The 21442-nt window shown below is 39.5% G+C and overlaps 1 protein-coding gene across 3 annotated transcripts in view; it reads right to left on the bottom strand.

Moving 5' to 3' along the window:
* Mllt3 (MLLT3 super elongation complex subunit) overlaps window positions 1-21442 on the bottom strand; it is a 251859-nt gene that overhangs the window by 8853 nt on the left and 221564 nt on the right. For all 3 annotated transcript variants that reach the window (XM_034502646.2, XM_034502648.2, XM_076934684.1), the window contains 5 exons: window positions 11694-11769; window positions 9654-9783; window positions 7247-7346; window positions 2216-2287; window positions 773-844 (listed from right to left, as the gene is read on the bottom strand). In XM_034502646.2, coding sequence (XP_034358537.1) covers window positions 773-844; window positions 2216-2287; window positions 7247-7346; window positions 9654-9783; window positions 11694-11769 — 450 coding nt within the window. The remainder of the gene's footprint in view (window positions 1-772; window positions 845-2215; window positions 2288-7246; window positions 7347-9653; window positions 9784-11693; window positions 11770-21442) is intronic.

Here is a 21442-nt window from a genome sequence, read left to right as displayed (position 1 = left end):
TATAAATGTAACCATCAGCTATCAACATTAAAAAAAAATAGTTCCTATACCACTGAAGTAGATTAGGTACTAATTTCAAGTTATGTTAAAGTAGTAAAAAAAATTAAAGTGAAGGAATGCACAAATCTACTATGGACTCTGGAACACACTGCCTCCCACATGTTAAAGAAAGATTACCTTATCAGTGGACACTGTTAAAGGAATAAAGGCACGGACCGTACTTGTATAAAAGCTAAAAGCCACCCCTCTTATCTTCTCACAACATCACGTTGTACTAATAGAAGTTTCCTCATGCTATGAGCATTCCACAGCTGAGCTCATGATAATACAATGTACGTTGTACAAGATAAGGGAAATGAAAAAAATATTTATTTTCCGTAGAACAGCATTGGCGAAAGGTTACCAAATTGCATCAAAATGTTTACAGCACTTGGCTCAAATTCTTATCACTGTTTTCCCATGAAACTAGAAGCCTGGTCTCCAAAGTTTCTGCACCCCCTGGCCCTCCTCTCAGCACATGTACCATGGACTGATAGGAAGGAGCACTATGTCTGGTAGTAATTCCATGAGTGCTTGGATTTTCTGAGTGTGGATGAAAGCCCCAAGGGCACCCCAATAACCTCAGATAGTTAACTCCTCCCATTTGTCCTCACAGGTACAGTGCTCATTCTGATGATGTGAGGCTGAAGTGGCCTCCAAGAGCTGCCACACTCCCCAGGACAAACTAGGCCTTGAGGTTTGGGGTAGGGTTGTGCCCAAAAGCACTTCTCACCTGCTGCAGAATGTGTCTTTCCCTCAGTGTCATTAACCTTCTGTGGAGTTCTACCAACTCATCTAGGTATGCCTGAAAGAGAAGGGTGTTCCCCAAAGAACAAAACTTTAAAAAGCAATTGGTGAGTAAGAACATACATGCAGGGACAGCTTGGCAGTTAAGATCATGTACTGCTTTTGCAGAGGACCCAAGTCCAGTTCCCAGCACCCATGTCAGGTGGATCACAATTGCCTGTAACTATAGCTCCAGGCAATCCATACCCTCTTCTGACCTCCATAGGCACGTGTACATACCCATATATATGTGTACATACCCATACATACCCATATATAGACACATGCACACACACATACACAAACTTTAAGATAAAATTAATCTAAAATAAAGTAGATCATCTGTGCAGACTTTGAGGGTTTGCCCTAGGCTCAATGCTCAAAGACTTCTGATGGTGATGTTTCTAACCCTACTTTTGACCTTTATCAAGCATGCCTTAAAACAAGGAAGGGAAATTCTTGAGCCTACTTGCTCTCAGCATCATTTAAGTGAGCAGACTCAGTTTCCCACAACAAGGACTCTGCAAAAAAAAAAAAAAAAAAAAAAAAAAAAAAAAAAAAAAAAAAAAAAAGCTGGAAATCCAAGGCTACACTGTCAGTTTAATCTATGATAGCAGAGGTTATTTTTATTTTTAATTCTTTAATCTCAGAAAATGTTAGACAAAGAAAAACACCTAAGTTTGAACATAGAAGTATCAGAGCATATTATGTTAGGAAGAATTCTTAATAAGAGGGATTTAAAAAAAAAATTCTCAAGTATTCCAAATGAGGCCAGCAAGTGACTGAAGTATGGGATATTTTATGAAATGCAGAAATCACTACAAATCAGTTCTATGTTCCAACAGCTCTGCTCAAAGGGCAGCTGAACCTCTCCTTCATATGTCCAGGCTCATGAGTCCTTGTTAGCTGACTGCATGTATGCCTCAGGGTCAACTTTAGGACCGACAAAGGGGGAAATTACTGACCTGTTAAACCCCAGCCATAACAGGTGACTGACCTTTCTCTAAGTCAGAGTTTATATACATCATACACACATTGAGAAAGCTTGCTGCATAGGGGTCAGGTGTCTTATCTATGTGTGTGTGACTTGATCTACTCACTCTGCTACTAATTTTCTATATCCCAATGTGATATGCCTGATGTTCCTTGGTAATGTGGGAATCATGACAAATCGTAACATAAGACCATGCTTAATACTGAAGATTTAAAAAAAAAAAAAAAGCAAGACAGGGAGAGAGGAACCACAAAGCACAAGGATGAAGTATTCACTTGGGAGCCTTGGATACTTCTGGTGGAAATGGGAAGAGGGCCAACAATAATGACTGAGGGGAACATAGAGAGGCAAGACACACCAGGCTCCAGTACTCCCAGGAACGGCCTGGGGACCTACCTTGTCACATTCACCATTCTTTATTTGCTTATCTGATTTGCTTTGTTTTATTGGACTTTTCACTTCAAGAATCTAGGGATCAAAAAAAAAAAAAAAAAAAGCACTAGTAAATTTCATTTCAAGCACCTTCTAGCTAGCTACCCACATAAACAGGCACTCGAGATGCACAATTACACCGTTTCCCAAATAGTATTTTGATATACGTTTTTCTTCTTTCTAATCTTGCCTACCCCCCCTCCCAGAAAATAAATGGCATATTAAATGCTGAGTCAGGGCAGAAGAGCTCAGGAAACCGTTGATGATAAGGACATGGATCTAAGCTTCCCAGGGTGCTTTGCTTTCTTGACAGCACTCACACATGCATAGCAGCTGAGCTATTTTGAGACTGCAGTCCCGGCTGGCGGACTTCTTTCCTGCTTATTCTGCAGCTTCAGCCTGAGTCCTAGTTGCTTGGTGGGCTAGGGATGATAAAAGAACCCTTGCCTTCTGGAACACCTGCCTTTCAGATGCTAGGAGCTTACTCCACTAAACTGACATGGCTTTGGGAGTGAAGGAGGCCATCAGTTAGTTATAGTCTGGGACCCTTCCATGGCAGAAACCGTTATGGTTGAAGAAATGATGTGGTTATGTATGACACAATGCCAAGCACCTTTTCTTTCTTCTGGATCAACTGTGATTCAGATCACATGCAGTAGTTTCACATACTGTTCAGAAGCTTGGGTGGGGAGCTATGCTCATAATTAATGGAGAAAAGTACTATTTAATAAATGCAACTGACTTATTACACAGGATCTACAAAATGGACGGTTCTGGAAGGAATACTTTTAGATAGCCCTGGCTTGAAAAGGCTGAGGATAGCTGCATTTATTAATGATGCATGCTTACAAATGTGCATAAACATAAAAAGTGATTTGTATTCTCTCATTATAAACTAAATCCCAGAATCAGAATCTAATATCAAAGAGGAAAGTGCTAAGGATTTCTTAAAAGTCCCATATTCCTCCTACTCTTTCCTGTACTGTTCCCTGTCCTAGTTCAATCTATAGTCTCCTGTCTACTATATAGTACACAAAAGATCTCAAGAGCATGTTCACCTTTAGTTCGTAATGACAGGAGCATGAGGCGGGATGACTTGCATATCACTTAACATCTTAGGGCCTCCAAAGACGAATGAGAGAGACAAACAAGATAACGTCTGCATTCCCATTCAGCTATAACATTTTGTGCTACTAATAAGTAAGTATTATATTTGGTGATAATAGGGCCATGGTATTCTGACATAAATGTACACTCCTAAATAAAATATTTCTCTTTGAGTTGAAAATAATGCATCAGTAACACGCACTCTAACAGTCTTCCCTGAGATTCACATTTATGCCTTCATTTTTAACATTAAAATGAGCAAATGACTGATTTGGCCAGGCAAACTTAAAATACTACCCTTCTGGCAACAGAAGAAAATGACCAAATAACACAGGCAAGGCAATCATTTTTAATATGCTCAAAAATCTCACTGCATTTGCAATTTCCTTCTCTTTATTGTTGCTGGAAATGAGACCTCCAGGGGAAGACCAGCATAGAGACCCGGAGTAAGTAGGTCAGTAGATGGCACTCCTGGCCAACCAAGTGGGGCTGGGCCACACAGGGACAATTGGCTGAGATTTGAGGCAGGGAGAAAAAAGCAGCCCTGAAGGTTTGCCCTGTGCTTTAAAGAACAAATTTGTTCCCATCACATCTGCCCCTCCCACGGTCCCATCCCCCACCCCTTCTCCCTCCAAGTGTCTGGAGATGCTACATTTGCAAAGGAACTTTACAAGTTAGGTTCAGACAATCCTGCAACCTCTCTTCAAAGCAGAAAATAGGTAGAACATTCGGGCTGCCTAAGTCCAACCCCACACATTCCGTAAGTGCAACAGCACAGAAGGCCAAAATACATCGAAATCCTGGTTTCTTTCTTCTGAGGCTGTGGAAGCAGGAACAAAAGCCCTGGGTGTCAGTGACCCGCCTCAAGTTACTGAGTGGCTGCCCAGAGAGGGCTCAGTTAATCTTCCCTCTTTGATCTCTCCTTGCTCCAAAATAAACAGCTTTGTCAAAACCTCATTCTGAGAGAGCAGAGCCATACTGAAGACAATTGTTTTATTTATGATCATTTCTTATCTTCAGGGACTGAATCCAGAATATAAAAGCACAACACCTTGTCTTCCGCAGGCTTATTCCAAACCAGTTTAACTGGCTAGACTCTTTTGAATTTCACCCATGCCTGGCAGGCGGATAGGTGATTTATGATATTCTGAATATTGGTTGAACTGAGTGGACCACTTCCTCCCTGTAATCTTTACATCTCCCCACCCCAGCCTACACTAGGCTAAAAAGATAGGGGTTTGTTTGTATGTGTGTAGTTTATGCATTTCGTTTGGAGTGGGGGGGGAGTCATCTTTAATTAAATGATTGTAAAACTTTTTATTTACCGATAAACTGAGCAGAGGGAAACAGACACCCCAAACACTAAATTAAACCACACCAAAAGACATGGTACTATCTAAAACAGAGCAATCGCAGTTAGTAGTACTTTATTCTTCATCTGAGGCTTGGGAATCAAATTTTCAAGACTGTATTTTTCTGGACCCCTTTGTGAGAAATGACAAGTCGATCATGCAGCAGATGGATTATCTACTGACACATTTCCTATGGTAGTCACTATTAATAACTCCTAATGACACTTGTATTAACTCCTTTGCTTCGTTGACATTCGACTCTGTGCTCTTTCGTCAGTAGTTAGAAAACACTTGACTAATGAGCACGTTATTCCTTAGACCCCGGGAGATGTGAGGTGGGGCAGCAGACAGTGCTGTGGTACCTAAAACTACTCAAAGTTGCAAGATCAGTATCAAGTATGGAAAGGGCAGTTTTATGGCTTGGAACTAGAATGTTCTGCAAATGCACTTGTGGTGAAGGCTTGGATCCTACTACAGAATGTCTCAAAGGTGAGGGTTTGGGAAAGTGACTACCTCATAAGGGCTCTGTCTTAATATTTAGATGATGAATCTGGTTGAAGACAGTGGGTCCCTGGATGTTAGGTCTTATTTTCATGCCATATGAAACATTTTCACACTGTTTCTGGTTTACATGGTTTCACCACACAAATCTCACCAAGGTGCTCTACCTCATCATAGCCCCAGAACAATGGAGCCAGATAATCCTGGACCAAGACCTCTGAAACAGTGAGCAAAAATATACCTTTTTTTACCTTAAAGTTGTTTGTTTTTTAGGAGGGGTCTTATTTTGTCACAGCAATATAAAGCTAACTAATAGAACAGTCAATGGGTATGAAGAGTAAAACTCGGGGAGTTAAAATCAGGCCTTTCCTGTCTTCTTCATCCTTTGTAGTTTATCTGAACTTTGGAGACTGCTATCCTACCCCATGCTTGCACAATGAGCTCACTAGTAGACCTCCTTTCCACACCCACCTATAATACTAAAAACACTCCAGGATGAAATTTAAGTACCTTTTGGGGTTTGGTGGTCACACTCACACACACAGCAATACTAGTGATTTTTTTTTTAATGTCTCTGAACACTGACTTAAAAAGATCGTATCACACCTGACCCCACAGCAGGTGATTTGGGGTTAAAAATCACCCCTGAATAACATTTCAAAACCCCTTTCTTTCTGTAAGCTCCAAGACATAGGTAGGAGGAGTTAAGCATGTCAGTTGTACATAATGGCCTATTCCAGGCTAGCTAAAAGTACACATACTGAAAGCATGTGTACTTTGTCCTTAAGCTCATGGGTGCACTGAGAAAGTGGTACAAAACTAATTATTACTGGTGGGATGACGATATGCATATAAGAGACTACATGTATTAAATAAATATGTCAAGAAAATAGTAGTATACTATTTAATGAGAAAGCTATAACAATGCAGGTGCTGCTCCTATCCAATGTTGGAGGATTTAGGTTGCAGATGAACTTTATAAATGATAAATTCTAAATTTTAAGTGAGTGTATTGCTTCTTTATACAAAATACAAGAAAGAAACTATCCTCACAACTGTAATATAGCATTTTCCAACTAAAACAAAGAGCACTAACTCAGGGGCAAGATATTTTAAATAGCAGAACACTTAGGAAATGGAGTCATTTTAGAAAATGTAACTTTAATTTTCATGTTAATATTCACATGGCAACTTGAATGGAGCAACTATTGCAGAGGTCATAGGAAATCTGTCTACATAAAAAGATAAGAGTACCTTACTGTAATGAGCATCGACTCAGTGCGCAATGGGACTTTTACAATGCTCATGATGTTTGCAAAAGGTTTATTTTAGTAAATAATGGAAACGCCCCAGTCTCATTCATTTAACACAAGCTGTTTATTATGGCTTTTGGAATTCTGTTTAGACCTTATCCAAATATCTATATTCTGAGTTGACTATCAAATTAATAAGCTTTCCTTTAGCTCACCTTGTAGGATACTGATAGTCACGTTTCTCTATTTTGTTAATTATTTTCTGCACCCCCAAGTAACAGTGCTTTTCTTTTGACTGAGAAATGGAGGCTGAGCATGTAAAATAAACATTCACAGACAGTGAGTGCCAGCCAAGCAGATGCTGTGCACGGCCTTTACACAGTGTCATCCCTCCAATAACCTGCAGGGGGCTAACTTTACTTAATGAAGAAACTGGGGCACATAAAAGCACATCCATCACCAGTCAAAGCAGGCTCGCCCAAAAACCCATGTTCTGTCTAATTGAGACACCTATTTACTGCTTAGGGATAAAATACACAGAAGTTAGGGATGATGGCTAACATCTTATGTCACCATGTCTTCCGGTACCTACTCATCTACCCCATCTTACAAACACAGAAGTGCTTTTACCCCAGGTGCCTAATAATAAGGTTGTAGATTCCCAGTTGTTTAAAATAAAAAGGAATTTAGTTTACAATTAAGAGGTAAAACATTTATTTGCTGGGTAAAAATGATTGTGTCACAGTTCTACAGAATCTTGCTGAGTACAAAGCCCAGTTTACCTGGTTGTTGTTAGTTTTCAATAATGGCGGCGGGGGTTCATGATGGAGAGGGGAAGAGGCAGAGCTGCTTTCACTGTCACTGCCGTCACTCAAGCTGACCCTGAGAAGAGACATTGAAAAGTCACAGACTCCGCCACAGACAGATGACAGACAAGTGTTATGAAAAGCAAGGACCGCAAACATTGGCACGGAAAGGCTGCTTTTAACACACAACCGCGGGCATCTGTTGGCACTCGCTTGTATCTGGAATCACCTCAGGTTCCATGTGTTTCAGTGTCCCCAGCTTTGCAACGGAATGAACCAGGACTTAGACATATATGTCCCCAACTCTGGTTACACACGTGAAATGGATTCTCAAGGACTGAAAGCCTGGTGATGTGACCCAAGGCTGGTGCTCAGCAGCCCTCTGAGCTACTGTGGGAAGCCTAACATTCTAGAAGCACCATTCATCATTCTCTCAAGTATCTCTCGGCGTCTAGAGACAATAAAAATACTACTTTCTCCCTAGTTACTTTTTCTTCTTAGAATAAAATGAAACTTTCCTAGCTAGAGAAGAGAAGGTTCTTACTTCCACTCATCTGAATGTATGCCCTCCTTCAGGAAGGCGCTTCAGTATCTGCACCCTCTGTGGTTACACAGTAACCTGATATAATATTCTCCTCGGAGATAGCAAATGCTATAGAAATCTGCAGAATTTTTCTTTCACTCTGAATAGGCAATCACATCGTCACTCTATTATATGTTCAGACAGACGTGATACAAGATGGGAAACAAAAAGGACACATTGGGATGTCCTTTTAGCAAAATCTGATGGAACTTGTTTTTCTTAACTAAATTACATTAATGAAGTGTTCTGTTGAAGCGCTGCTTTCAAACGCTGCTCAGCTGAAGTGGAAGGCTGAGTATCTAAACTGATTAAACAGTTGAGACTGCACAAGTGCTCTGAAGATCAAATGTTACATGGAGCCATCGTGCTAACAGTACATGTCAGGTGGGGAAACAAAAGACGTGTCCCTGATGTACATTTACATCAGAAAACTGACGAATGAGTAATATGTGTGATCTAATCCATGCCAACTCTGGACTGGATAGAAAGTGGATAACAAACAGCTAACCAGATCTGCAAAACAGTAACTTGGGAAAATTACGTAAATAGGGTGTGTGTGTGTGTTCAATAAACTAAATTGGAGAGCAGCCAGTGGTTGGATTTTAGTTGGTCAAGTTAGTTTCTAAACACGAAGATGCAGCACCTTTTGACCTACCAGTTTCCTTCTTGTCAGATCAAAGAACACAACATCTATGGCCGAGTCTATAAGGGTTCTGTAAAGGAATGTAGGTAGGTGCACTGGGAAGCAGGGTGCAGAAAGATGTCCTGAGTCTAGCTTTGTAAGGCAGAGCCATTGCAGGGTCTGAGAGGGTTTCCATTCTTTGGTTGGGCAGCATTTAACTGTTGCCTCAAAGGACAACAGTTAAATGCCAATTAGGAAACACACAGCCTGTTCCCCCTGGGTTCCCTTTGTCTTAGGTATTTCGGGGCCATCTACACAGTAATAGATAGTGGGGAAAGATTTATTGCAATATATAATAAATGTAATTGGATTTGAAGTTCAAGCAGATTCATATTTTCTCCTCATAACACATTAAAGTGTTCATGCCTATTTGTTTTCCTCACGATAAACAAAATCCTCAAAGCAATTTCAAGTTGACTATTAATTATAAGTGACATGAATTACCATCTTCTAATGTAGAATTATGCCTCGTAGCATTAAAGCTACTTAAGGAACCTAATTGTCAGCGCACTTAACAGGTATTTATTTGCTGGAAAACACACACAGGTGAATTTCGTTTTAATTAGGTCACAACATAATTCACTAGAGTCAATTATGTAGTTCTAACTACAGGCAGCAAATGCTGTTTCTTCACATGTGGAACGCCCCATCCCAAAGCAACAGGTCTATAGCAGCTCTTCAGGTGAATCTGCTACAGGGCATACATATACTTTCAGATAGCAACGATGTCTGATATGGCTTCTTCCTATGAAGGTTTTGGGGAAAATGCTCTCTTTTAAGGAAAAAGGAAAACTGGTTTCTGGTAAAAGTGAGCACAAACATACCCAGGTTCAGAGGAATATAACCCTCCTGTTTGAGATGGGGGTCTCATGTTCCCCAGGCTGGCCCCAAACTTAAATAGCTGGAGATTACTTTAAACTTCTGGTCTTCCTGCTTCTCCCTCCCAAATACTATGATTATAGGCAATGTACTGAGGATCAAACCCGGGGCTTCAAAGATGCTAAGCAAACACTCTACAGACTCTGCCACAACATATTCACATTTGTTTAGATGTTTCACGCCTTTGTGGTTTGCCTGGTGAACCAGTCAGTGTGGCTCTGCTTTGGGGACTCTCTTACCTGCGACTTCGGCTTCCTCCTCTATTTACAGGCCTTTCCATCTCAGAGTCATTGTCATTGTCCTCTGCCTCATCAGACTCCTCCTCGTTGTCATCAGAATGCAGATCTTTCATGATCGACCTTAAAGGACCTGAGCAATGACATGAACCACAGAAAATTAAACAAACACTCAAACACACTCGATTATATTAGACACTTGGGAATGCCCGCAGTAGTGTCCTCTAGCTAAGAACAATCATTACCCAGTACAGTTAAGACTTTGTAACTTTGATTGCAGTCAAGATGGCTTCTGGACTCAGTGATTAAAAGCACTTACTGCTCTTCAGGAGGACCTGAATTTGATTCCCAGCACCCACATAGTAGCTTATGACTCTGTAACACCAGTTCTAGGAAATTTAGCATCCTCTTTGGACCTCCTCAGGTACCAGGCATTCACAAGGTGCACAGATTTATGGGTAAGCAAAACACCCATACATAGAAAACAATCTAAAAATTTTTTTAAAAGAATCTCCTTTTGTTTTTTTTTCCTGTGTAATTGTATTTCCTATCCTTCCACCCCAAATCACAGGCAAAGGCGAAACAGACCTAGTAGTAAACAGGATGTTTAGTTAAGTTAATCCATGTATTGAAAAGTTGAGACTAATAAATCACTATAGTTGTAGCTGGTTCTTGGCAATGCAGCCTTTTGTGTGGTAGTTTCTGATCTATTAAAGTTTAGCTGCTCCTTTTATTTCAAGGTCAATTTCAGGTCAAGCAAGCATTTCAGTCAAGCGCAGGTTATAAAGTACTTCAACTCCATGGTGTAACGTTCTATCTCTGATTTTCCTATTGATCTTGGACAGCAAATCCTGTTGCAGCACTATGTTTTGTAGCCAATTTTCATCTTACTTTTTAAGAAATTCCTGGCAAAGTGTCAGCATGTATTAGCATAGTAAGACTATATAATAAATCATGTGCCCAGAAGATCCAGAAAATATCCAGTATTACACGAGAGGAGGTGGGGAGGCTGTAACTAGTTTTATTTAGGACCAGACAAAACTGAACACACACACACACTGGTTACTGTTACTTCCCCTCTGTTTACAACTTAGTATATGATGAAACGTAGCTATTTTTAATCTTAACACAAGATTGTAAAGTCAATCAAGAAAGGGGAATTTTTGCTCTGGATTAGGCAATTACCAAAATCTAATCTATGTTAGGATTATTTGAGCTGTCACTAAGTACTCAGTTCTCAAACATGCACTGATTCCCTGCAAGCTCACAGACCTCTGCTTTTGTAGTGGGCTTATTTCTTTGAAAGTTAATGAAACAAGACTTCTGAATAGCCAAAACTATCACAGCCTTTTATTATATATTTTCTTGGAAGCTTAGCCTTAGTCCAAATACACACAACAATTTAATCCTCTTTCAAAGCATACAAGGCCACTTAGAATTCGGTGTGGTCAATACGAATGGTGATGTTCAGTATGATACTAGGAAACAAGTTACTCTCTGACACTGTTCTATTGTGTAAAAATAAAACAGAGCCTGCTTTTTGAGATTTCACACACATTAAAAATGTGCTTCATTATATGTTCTGGTTTAATGTATGCAGAGTTTTGGTTAACGTAGAACTGTATGTAGAGAAATGTGTGTTTAAAAATAGTAAATGTACTTTTGCTTAAAAGGTCTACTAAAATATAAAGAATGAAATGAAATAAATGAGAGGTGTCCAAGGGTGAGGAATGGGAGTCTGTGCCAGCACCTCTGAGGTTGGTTTACTGGGGTGTTTCCTTTGGGAACTCCCTGAAGTGGGCTGTGTCTATAATCCATCTGTGAAATGAGAACCTGATGGGAGGGTCTAGGAAGGCAACACTTTCTAAACTCAGGCCTCCTATAGCAGAATGATATTCAAGTACATTCCTGGAGGAAAGAAACACAACTTGGTAAAAGCCAAGTTATCATTCAGATAGTCAAATAGTAGAAGATAGGACATAAATCAACTCATTAGGATGTTTTATGGGGAAAAGGTTTCATTGGCCTGGGAGCTGGTGATACCTTGTTGCCTGGTCTGGGATGGTGTGAAGCTGGAGCTGGAGCTGGAGCTGGAGCTGGCAGGGCTGGGTTGCTCTGACTTCAGAGAAGAAGAAAAAAAACATCATCAGTACATTTACGGAATACAGCACATATAAGATGAAAGTGACTTCAAATGCCTTTACAAAAAGTCTGATGCTATGTAAGAAAAATGACCACACACATCACTTTGTTAAAAACACAGGAGAGTCATGATGTCAATTTTTAAACAGCCTTATTTGTATTAGATGAAAGTAATATACAAAATGTCAAGGACGAGAAGATAAACCCCTGGGTGCTAAATGAAGGGAGACTTCACCCTGCTCACCCCTATACAGATCTCCTAAGGGATACATTCAGTGTCCTTTCCACAAGATTTGATTGAGTAAACTGGTTCAAACATAGTAGTAATGAGGCCAAGGGCATTAGTTCAATCACTTTATGAGCCAGTTAATTTCTCTCTGGACCAAGGCCATGAACCAACTAACCCCACTTACCACAAGTTCACAAAGAGAGGCCAATATTCATAACATCTAAGTCCCACAGACAAGTCAGGAGACAATGCTGCCACTATTTTAAGAAGAGACATATCCTTTAACTTCACAGCTTACAGATTGGCAGAGGAAAAGCATCACATACACATACATGCCACCTCTGGCTCTCCATGGTCGCATGCTTTAGTATCCAGAACAAGTGCTACGTCCAACACCCCTGAACTCAGGTTTCTCCCTTCTTAAACCACTAACACCTCATGTGAGCTGTCTTCTCCCCCATAGAAGCTGTAGATAACCAGCGCTTTCAAACTCATGTGCTTCTTGTTATTTCCCCCATACTGAGCACAGTGCATTGCACCCTGCAGACCATCCTTAGCTGGGACTTAAGGCAGCAGCTGCTCCACTGGCTCAACAGTTTTTACAAAAGAATTTATGATGCTTAAAGGTGGTTGACATCAGATGCATGGAAAGAAATGTGCAAGACATTGACCACACAAGCCATATACTTATGTTTTGCATCTTAAGACTAAGTTCACACTTAAGTAATTTAATAAAAGTGATGTGTTTTGGTTATAAGAATGTACTATTTCTACACATTTCTAATGTCCTCATATTTTTAAATACATAGTTATGCTATTTTGGAAGTGCATAAGGTGTTCCCATGTACAGGATGTATGGTCATTTTCCTTTGCTAAATGCATAATCCAGTGTGGGTTCAAGTAGAGGCATGATCAGAAGCCACTAAATGAAGATGATGACCCCAGTTCAGTGTGCACAATAGTTTCCCACCAGTGAGTTTATCTCCCCTCCCAGCAAAGAAGTCCCACCCCACCCGCTTCCTGCAGCAGCACCAAGCTCCCTCCATTGGGACATGAGGAAGCACTTCTGGGCATTTCTGATGCACACTTTACATCCACAGGGTGGATGGGAAAACAGGTGTCAGCAATCTAGCTCATTCTGCAGGAAAAGAGCCAGACAGGACCTCTAATGAGAAGCAGGCGGCTCGCCGACTCTTCACCACTGCATTATTTATTTGAGAATTGTACTGTGCCCTACACATCACTCCTTGCAGGCCACAAAACAGTTGGTTTACAGGTGCAAATGCCTAAGTGAGGAACTCTTCACTTCTGTTAGATGGTTCTTCTGTGGTTGAGACCTAATGGCCAGCTACACAACTGAAGGGACAGTTGGTGCATTGCCTATCTGTAACACAATTCTCTCAGGGCCCAAGTATTTTATCCCCTCTCCAAATTGGTCTTTCCAGCCATGAAAAGTGCCTGTAAATGGTATTATTTTAATAGGCCTGAAAACCATTTGGAAGCAAAAAAGTTTCTTTATCATACTGCCTGACCAGCTCACACTGCACTGGACCTAAAGAATCACACTGTCAAACTATTGTCTGAGAATGACATTAACCAGGGTAACAAGGTAGGGCTGGGTGTCAGGGCACATGCCTGCATGTATCATGATGCATACATACATCCCAGCATGTATGAGGAAGAAGCAGGTAGAAGAGTTTGGGGCCAGCCTGGTCTACATAGTGAGTTCTAGCCCAAACACAAATACATAGTCTCAAAAATAAAACATTCAACCAACCTAGGGAAGACAGTGGCCATCTCCTCAGCTTCCCACCAAGATCTTGACTCTTCCATTTCAAGCATTATGCAGATACCAAAACAAAACCTTATGCATCTTACCCATAGATATACTTAACATTTCCACAACTGCTAATTATGTGAAAAAGGCAAATAGTTAAGAAATTTCTCTCTCTCTCTCTCTCTCTCTCTCTCTCTCTCTCTCTCTCTCTCTCTCTCTGTGTGTGTGTGTGTGTGTGTGTGTGTGTCCAGCTCCAGGGGATCCAATGCTTCTGGCTTAGGTGAGCACCTGTACTCATGTACACATACCCAGATACAGACAAAATGAAAAATGAAAAAAAAATTAAATCTGTTAAGAATAAAAGTCAGCCAGCCATGATAGCAGACCTTGTAATTGCAGCATTGGGGAGAGAAACACAGAGATCCCTGGGACTCACTGGCCTTTAGTCTAGTCTATTTGGCAAGTTCCAAGACAATAAAAGATTGTCTCAAAAACCAAGGTGGGCGCTAGCTGAAGGAAGACAGACAAAGTTGTCCTCTGGCCTCCATACGGTAGTACAATAGTATGCTCATGTCCACATACACATGTGCACATACACATGCATAAACAAAAAGTAAATGTGTCATGAAAAAACCAGAAGTGCTAATCTATCCATAGGGATCATTCCTATATTCTCCTCAATGGATTTTTTCAAGAATATACTGTGATAGAATCTGGTTGTTACTCAATAAAAACATTATTAAGATCATTCATGTGGTGGTTGATTTTTTTCTGGTGTGATAAAACATCGACCAAAAGCAACTTTGGAAGTTAAAGAGTCTTACACTTACACTTATAAGAGGCCGAACTGAAGCATGGAGTATGGCAGAACACTGTTTGCTGGCTCTGCTGTTTGCAGGCACATGTTCTTACCCAGCTACCATTCTGATTCAACCCAGGATGGCTTGCACAGGGATGCCATGGTCCACAGTGAAATGACTTTCCCACATCAATCAAGAAAATGCCCCACAGACATGTCCACAGGCCAATCTGATGGAGAAATCCCCTCAATTGGGGTTCCCTCTTATCAGTTGTCTCTAGCTCATGTTAACCTGACAAAAACTAACCCTCACAGACCTTGAACACAAACTGACGAGAGTACAGAGTTCAGCTTGATGTTAACTACCCCAAAGTCCTTTTGCAACCAGAAGACACAGATACACTCTTCCATCTCATCAAGGTTACTTTAAGTATGTTTATACTTTAAGAAAATCACATTTGCCAGCCCCTCAAAACCCCACAAATCAAAGGTAATTTATTTAATCTATTATTTGATGGAAAAAAAAAAACTTAAGCTGGACGGATTAAAAGCTTTATAGGACTCCAAGATACAGCAGCTTCTTCTCTCTCCCCAAAGGCAGGTCTGACTCTGGATGCTCATTTGTGTACACATGAGTCTGTGAATGACATACCAAAAACTAAAAATAAAGAAGCTAATGATGTCCCCATCCTTCCTGTGTGGGCTAATTTGATACCTGTTTTTCAAATTCAAAATTCTTCCCACTGGGAAAAAGTGTTGATGTGCTGGATTGTCAAACACTAATGGTGACTAATCAACATTTGGTTGCCATATATAAGTACTTACATGCAAGAGGCCAAAACCATCACTACTGCTTAAAATAAGACCTATCTGTATAGTTCGTGAAACAATGGGCCTGTCATGATTGGCAATATACTTGTCAACACTGAATAACCATGCAAAAACAACCTGTAATGGTTCTCTACAGAGGCTTGCCTATGTCCAGGGCAAGTAGAAAACCCTTATGCTTATAATTCTTAAAAGTTAAGTCTGAGCACAGTATGGATTTACACAAACAGACTTCCTTCTGGAAAACACACATTACTCATTTTGTCCTATTGGACAACGACCATTTATGAGCAGAATTTCAACTTTGATCTTTACAGCAATCAGGATTTAGAAAAGGGAAGTGGGGGACATGTGTCTACCTTCAGAGGAGAGAGGAAAAAACTACAGTAAAACTAATTAAACGTTTTTAAATAACAAAAGGGAAATACAAACTAACCAGAAGTTACTTCAGATACATTCCACTGTTTTATACAAAGCTTTTACTACATGCAGCAAAAGAAAATTCATATCCCACAATAAAAATAATTTCTTCATTACATAAATACCCAGAAAGACCATGTTGAAGATAAATGCTAAATAAAGAAAAAGTGTTATTTCACTGCATTATTTCCCTTCATGGCAACAGCTCTTATCAGGTTAATCCTTCCATTAAAAATAAATCACCCTATATATTATATACCTTTAGGCTTAACACAAAAAGGATTAACTCATGTAGTTTCTCCTCTGTAAGAAGCTAAGAATTATACACCCATTTTTCAAATATATGGTTAATTTTAAAGAGTAACGTCATCACATCCAGTCCTAAACAGCCACAGAAGTGTTCTGCATCGTATGAGTGAGGTAGATCTTACTGGTTACATGACCAGATGATGCTTTCAGATAGCTATGTCAGCAAATAAAAAGGCCAAAATTAACTGACAAATAACATAGGTTACAGTGACTTGAAAAGGGATATGAATGAGATTTTTTAATAAAATGCTTTCAAAAGAATCAAACTCTTATTACAGGGAGATATACGAAAATAACTAGGTCAATACTAGTTACTCCTTAACATATCTGTGTGTAGTTCTGGCACATTCTTTGCTTCATTTGCTTTATATGAGGAAGAGCAGGTTTGTACACTAAACTGCGTTCTATCCCATGAGTGACAGAAGCTCTCACTCTAATGTTACAGTTTTGGGAGACAAAGCCTTTGGTAGGTTTGATGAGGTCATAACTATGAGCCGTCACGATGAGTTTAGGATCCTTGAAAGAAGACACATCTGAGAATGACCCCCACCCCAGTCTCTTCCCAAGCAGGATGTTGTCAAGTGGACAAAGAGAGCAAGGCATTTTTAATCTTCCAACCAATGATGTTGAAGCCCAGTAAAATTAAGTGACCACAGGGTGACGTTTACACAGATTACAACCAACTGCTCTGGTTTCCCCTATACTACTCTTTTTGTTATACCTGTAACTTTGATAAAAGATTAATCAAAGCAGCACTCCGAACACATATAACATTAGTGTCAAGGGAAGTTTTCTGTGTCACCATGAAAGAATCTCTCCCTATCTACAAGACACATCTAAAGATCCACACCCAAAGCAAAGGAGTGGCAAAAGCAAACGTTTCATTCCAGGACTTAGTGTACTGCAATCAGTGAGTTCTCACATTTGCCCAATAAAAAGTCCTAAGAGTCCCGGCTGGGAACCTCAGTAACAGGAAACTTTCTACTCTGAGCTGCCCCCATGTTCTTGACACTGGCCACGGTTAAGCGGATGTAATAGACAATAGAGCAGAACATTATTTGCCTTCAAAGCTAATCTGCTTTATTTCCCTGACTCTACAGTACAAAATCTTGTAACATCATAGAACAAATGTTTTAAGCAGCACATCAGCAACATTTTCTTTGAAAACACAATGAGCTTAAGAAAAGGCCAATGAAGCTGCAACCTTTACTGTGACTCACTCAAGTCTGTGGCCTCGGCAGACTCTCAGTTCGTGTTTAAAACTTTAAATGAGCTTGCCATTAAGCCAGAATCACATTTCACATGTTGGGCTGTTACACAATCAAACCCTATTGTGCCCATCATTTTCTGATAACATAGCAAGAAACTAAGAATTACCCTTTCAAGTAACTGCTGGCGAAACAGGAAGTCCTTATTTCTATTATATTTTCAACTTTTAGACATAAAAATCATCCTGGATGATAAGCTACTTGGCTTCCTACTGAAGCATCTCTAACAACTGCACTGGCTGTCTCCCTCCTTCTCATCTTCACTATTATTATTAAATGTTGTCATCCTTTGACTCCCCACACCCTGTCCGAGAACACAAAATCTCATTAGGAAACGAAATGGCCTTGGGGAACAAGGGTCTATAAATCTCTGTCTAAGTCCCTTTTCCACACTTAGGGATGGCTGTAATTTTCTTTCAGCTTCCTCTGTTTAAGCAGAAGAGCCTCAAGTCTTTTATCTCTAGTCACCAGTCTTACTTTGAAGGCTGCTACTGACTATTGTAGTCAGAATATGTGCTGTTTCAAAACCTCCAGTCGCTGGATGATGGTGTATGTGCCAGATGTGCTCTGAGATTACGGGATAAGAATCCTCACTTGCTGAGAAGTTTAGGAGTGTGAAAACTCACCTGGAAACAAACCACATACAACCACATGCCCCAAAACATCTGAGCAGAGTCTGTAGAGTCTTACACCTGGACATTAAACATATCACTGGATTGTAATGCTGGAGATTTGTGTGTGTGGCGCCTCCCACCTCCTCACCCCCACACGGAGTTTGAAGATGGTTACAAAAGAAAAAGTTACAAGTAGCAAAATGTCAAATGCCTCATAAAAGAGTGAAAAGAGGAAAAAGGATTCCTAGTAGATTGTTGCAAAAGGATTCCTAGTGGATTGCTGCAAAGTTACCAAGTGAACAATGCCCAAGACATTTGGGCATTTATAGAGCATTTGGCTGGCCAGAACAGAACCGCTACTTTAACCAACATATTAGTCTTAATATTTGAGCTACCTTACAGGATATTTCCCATTAAATATAAAGTGTGCAATTAATATCAAGGCAGTGACATTAAAAATTCATCTTATTTGCTAAGAGCATATTTATAGGATTCCCACTACACTTTGAATTCTTAAATAACTAAAATCTACTGGAAAAAAAAAACCTATTGATTTTAAATTGTCTGATCATAACCATGGACAAAACACAGTATTTTCTCACCAAAAATTTATACAACCAAAATTCTTACTAGTTGCAAGATTTAATTCTTTGTATAACCTGTACGTTCCTAATTAGGATATCAATGTGTTTATCAACATACTGACTCCCTTTACTTTATTTATCTAAATGGGGGAAACCTTTCTAAACTCTTTGAGTGTTGAGTGTACACACATGTGCTTACGGAAATGTGTGAGATAATCCAGAAAGACAAAAGAAAGTGACAGAAACCCCATGGTTTTTTTTTTTTTTTTTCAGTCCTTGCCTTTTAATTTCAATGTTTTGCAAGTCCTTTCTTGTACATTCTATGTTACTACAAGGGTATTATCATAAGTAGGAAATTTATAGCTCTTACAGTGTGTTTACTAAGAGAAATGAGCTTGGTACTAACCATACTGATCATACGCATCAGCTTTATCCAGTCATTTACCACTCACACTGCAACTGAATCATAGAGCTTACGAAGGCTGGCGTGACATCAGCACAATTTACTCAAGTCTCCAGACTTTCCCACTCTACAACGTCTTATGATTAAGTTCAGCTTGGACTCAAAAACTTCTAAGGTTTTCAATTAAGTATAAATAGCCTAACAGAGTTTCTTCTCATGATGTGACACAAGTTTATTTAAAAGATTTTTAAATGCCTACAGAATTCCTTAAGACAAAAGTTTCATATAAAGTGTTTTATATAGTCCCTGAGAAACAAATGATTATCTTTAGCATGGTCCCCTGTGGTGTTCTGCTTCTACCTTGTTTGTTAAAAAATTAGTAGTGTGAAGGAAAACTACTTATGACTGCCAAATATTTAAATATGCCATGTTTACATTATCTTCAACTTAAAATGCAAGTTTTAACAAAATTTCTATAAAAATGAAACTATTTTAAAGATGTCTGCTCTGTCTTAATGAAAAATAAAATTTAAAAAAAAAAAAAAAAAAAAGGAAAAACAACCCAGCACAAACATGGCACACGGAGGAGCCTGCTCTCATGGGAAAACACTGGGAGGTGGATTCCTTTGTTTTGTTCTTAGTGAAGCCCTTTACAAATGTTGAGTTCAGAATCATGTATTCTGCACTGGCAATATTAGATTCCTGTCAGGAATAGCAGGAATGCTACTGCAATCAGCTCCAGAAGAACCTGCACCTCCGTGCACACTTCTTATATGAGCCTAACAGTTGCTTTTCTTCATAAATCAATCTATTGTTGCACTTCATAATGAGAAGGCAGATTTACTGCCTTTTACCGCCTTTTCTCACCATCAGAAAGATCCCTATTTGGGTAATAGAACATTTCTCTTCTTAAAGAGTGTTTGGGATTAGGAAGGCAGGGGCAAGAACCTTTAACATCTGCTCCCTTCACATGAATGACATGTCTCGTTCTCACAGCCAGGACGTTGAAAAGCAAATACCCTAAGTTGATAAAATCGTCACACTTGAAGAAGCACAATACTTTAAATCCACCAAAATCATCTCCCAAACACACATTTAAATTTGAAGTTTATACAGTAAAACATAGAATTCAGATAGCTAACACTGTCATTCAATGTCACCTAACCATCCCTGGGGTCAGACAACTGGAGTTCAGAATAAAGACTTCATCATCTTCAGTTCAGAATAAAGACTTTATCATCTTCAGTTTTCTCCGATCTTAACAGCAAATTTAAAGTCAGGCTAGTAAGTCTTTCATCATCTAAATCTCCACATTGGACAAGAAGAATTAGAACAGTTTATAGTATAGTCTTGCACACTTCTGTTTTTATTTACTCAATGTTTTCCCCTTAGGGAGAAATATTTAAGAATTATGAACTTCAAGCTTTATTTTAAAAATCAAGAGAAAAGCATTTGTCAGCATCTAATTCCTAACCATCTGCCTTTTAAAAATACACACACACTCCACCCACTCACTGCCGTCAGGTTTGACATTCTCAGCAAGTAAGTAGATCCTGATGGATCTAAGCATGAGTCTCAGGAATCATAGCTCTAATTTTGGAAACAAGCTATCTTTAAACAAGCATTGTGATTCCCACCAGCAAACACAGCCAACCATAGATTTCAAACACACAGAGTCCATGGAAGACAAATAAATAATGATGAGCAGGTACTGCATCCAAGAAGAATCTCTATTTGAAGAACACTAAACAATGTCTTCTATCCATGAATATGGAGCATTGCCTTGCAGCTAACTCTTCTTGTCACTCTGAGCTATCTTTTGTCACTACCCAATGCTTTTTGACAGCTTTATAGGATGCTATCCCAAAGACTTCAGTATTTATGGTCCTTATTCACGTGGCTTTCTGCTCTTAGCCACTGGATACTAATCACCAAATAGACTTTTTTTTTTTTTTTTAAATAGGACTGAAATCGGCTCAAAAGGAAGTCCCTCAACAATGGCAGCTCAGCACCACACCAGCTAGAGGTGTTCTCAGTCTTTCTTGTTCACCTCAATTTTCTCTTCCTTACAGACAAGTTAATGAAGGTTCAAGTCCTCACTTTCAAGTACAGCAGAAACCTAAAGGATTTGCTGTTTTCCTGGAGGATGGTTTGGAAGCATTTCTGAATCGATCCTCAAAAACACATTTAATTTCAGTATCTCAAGACTAATTTAAAAGTCAAACCCTGTTTTCAGTCTTCACAAAACAAGATCATTTCCTATATGTACCTGTAGAATCATTCAGAAAAAGTTCAACTCTCTGAACTGTGGTGTATATTTAAACATACATATGTTTCAAAAATGTATGTGATATTTTATGCTTTCGGAATTTAGTTTATAATATTCCTTTTCATTTTTTTCCAGCACTGTCAAAGCTAC

This window comes from Arvicanthis niloticus, chromosome 5, assembly GCF_011762505.2.
Source record: "Arvicanthis niloticus isolate mArvNil1 chromosome 5, mArvNil1.pat.X, whole genome shotgun sequence".
Classification (NCBI taxonomy): domain Eukaryota; kingdom Metazoa; phylum Chordata; class Mammalia; order Rodentia; family Muridae; genus Arvicanthis; species Arvicanthis niloticus.
This window is presented reverse-complemented; position numbering and strand designations above follow the sequence as displayed.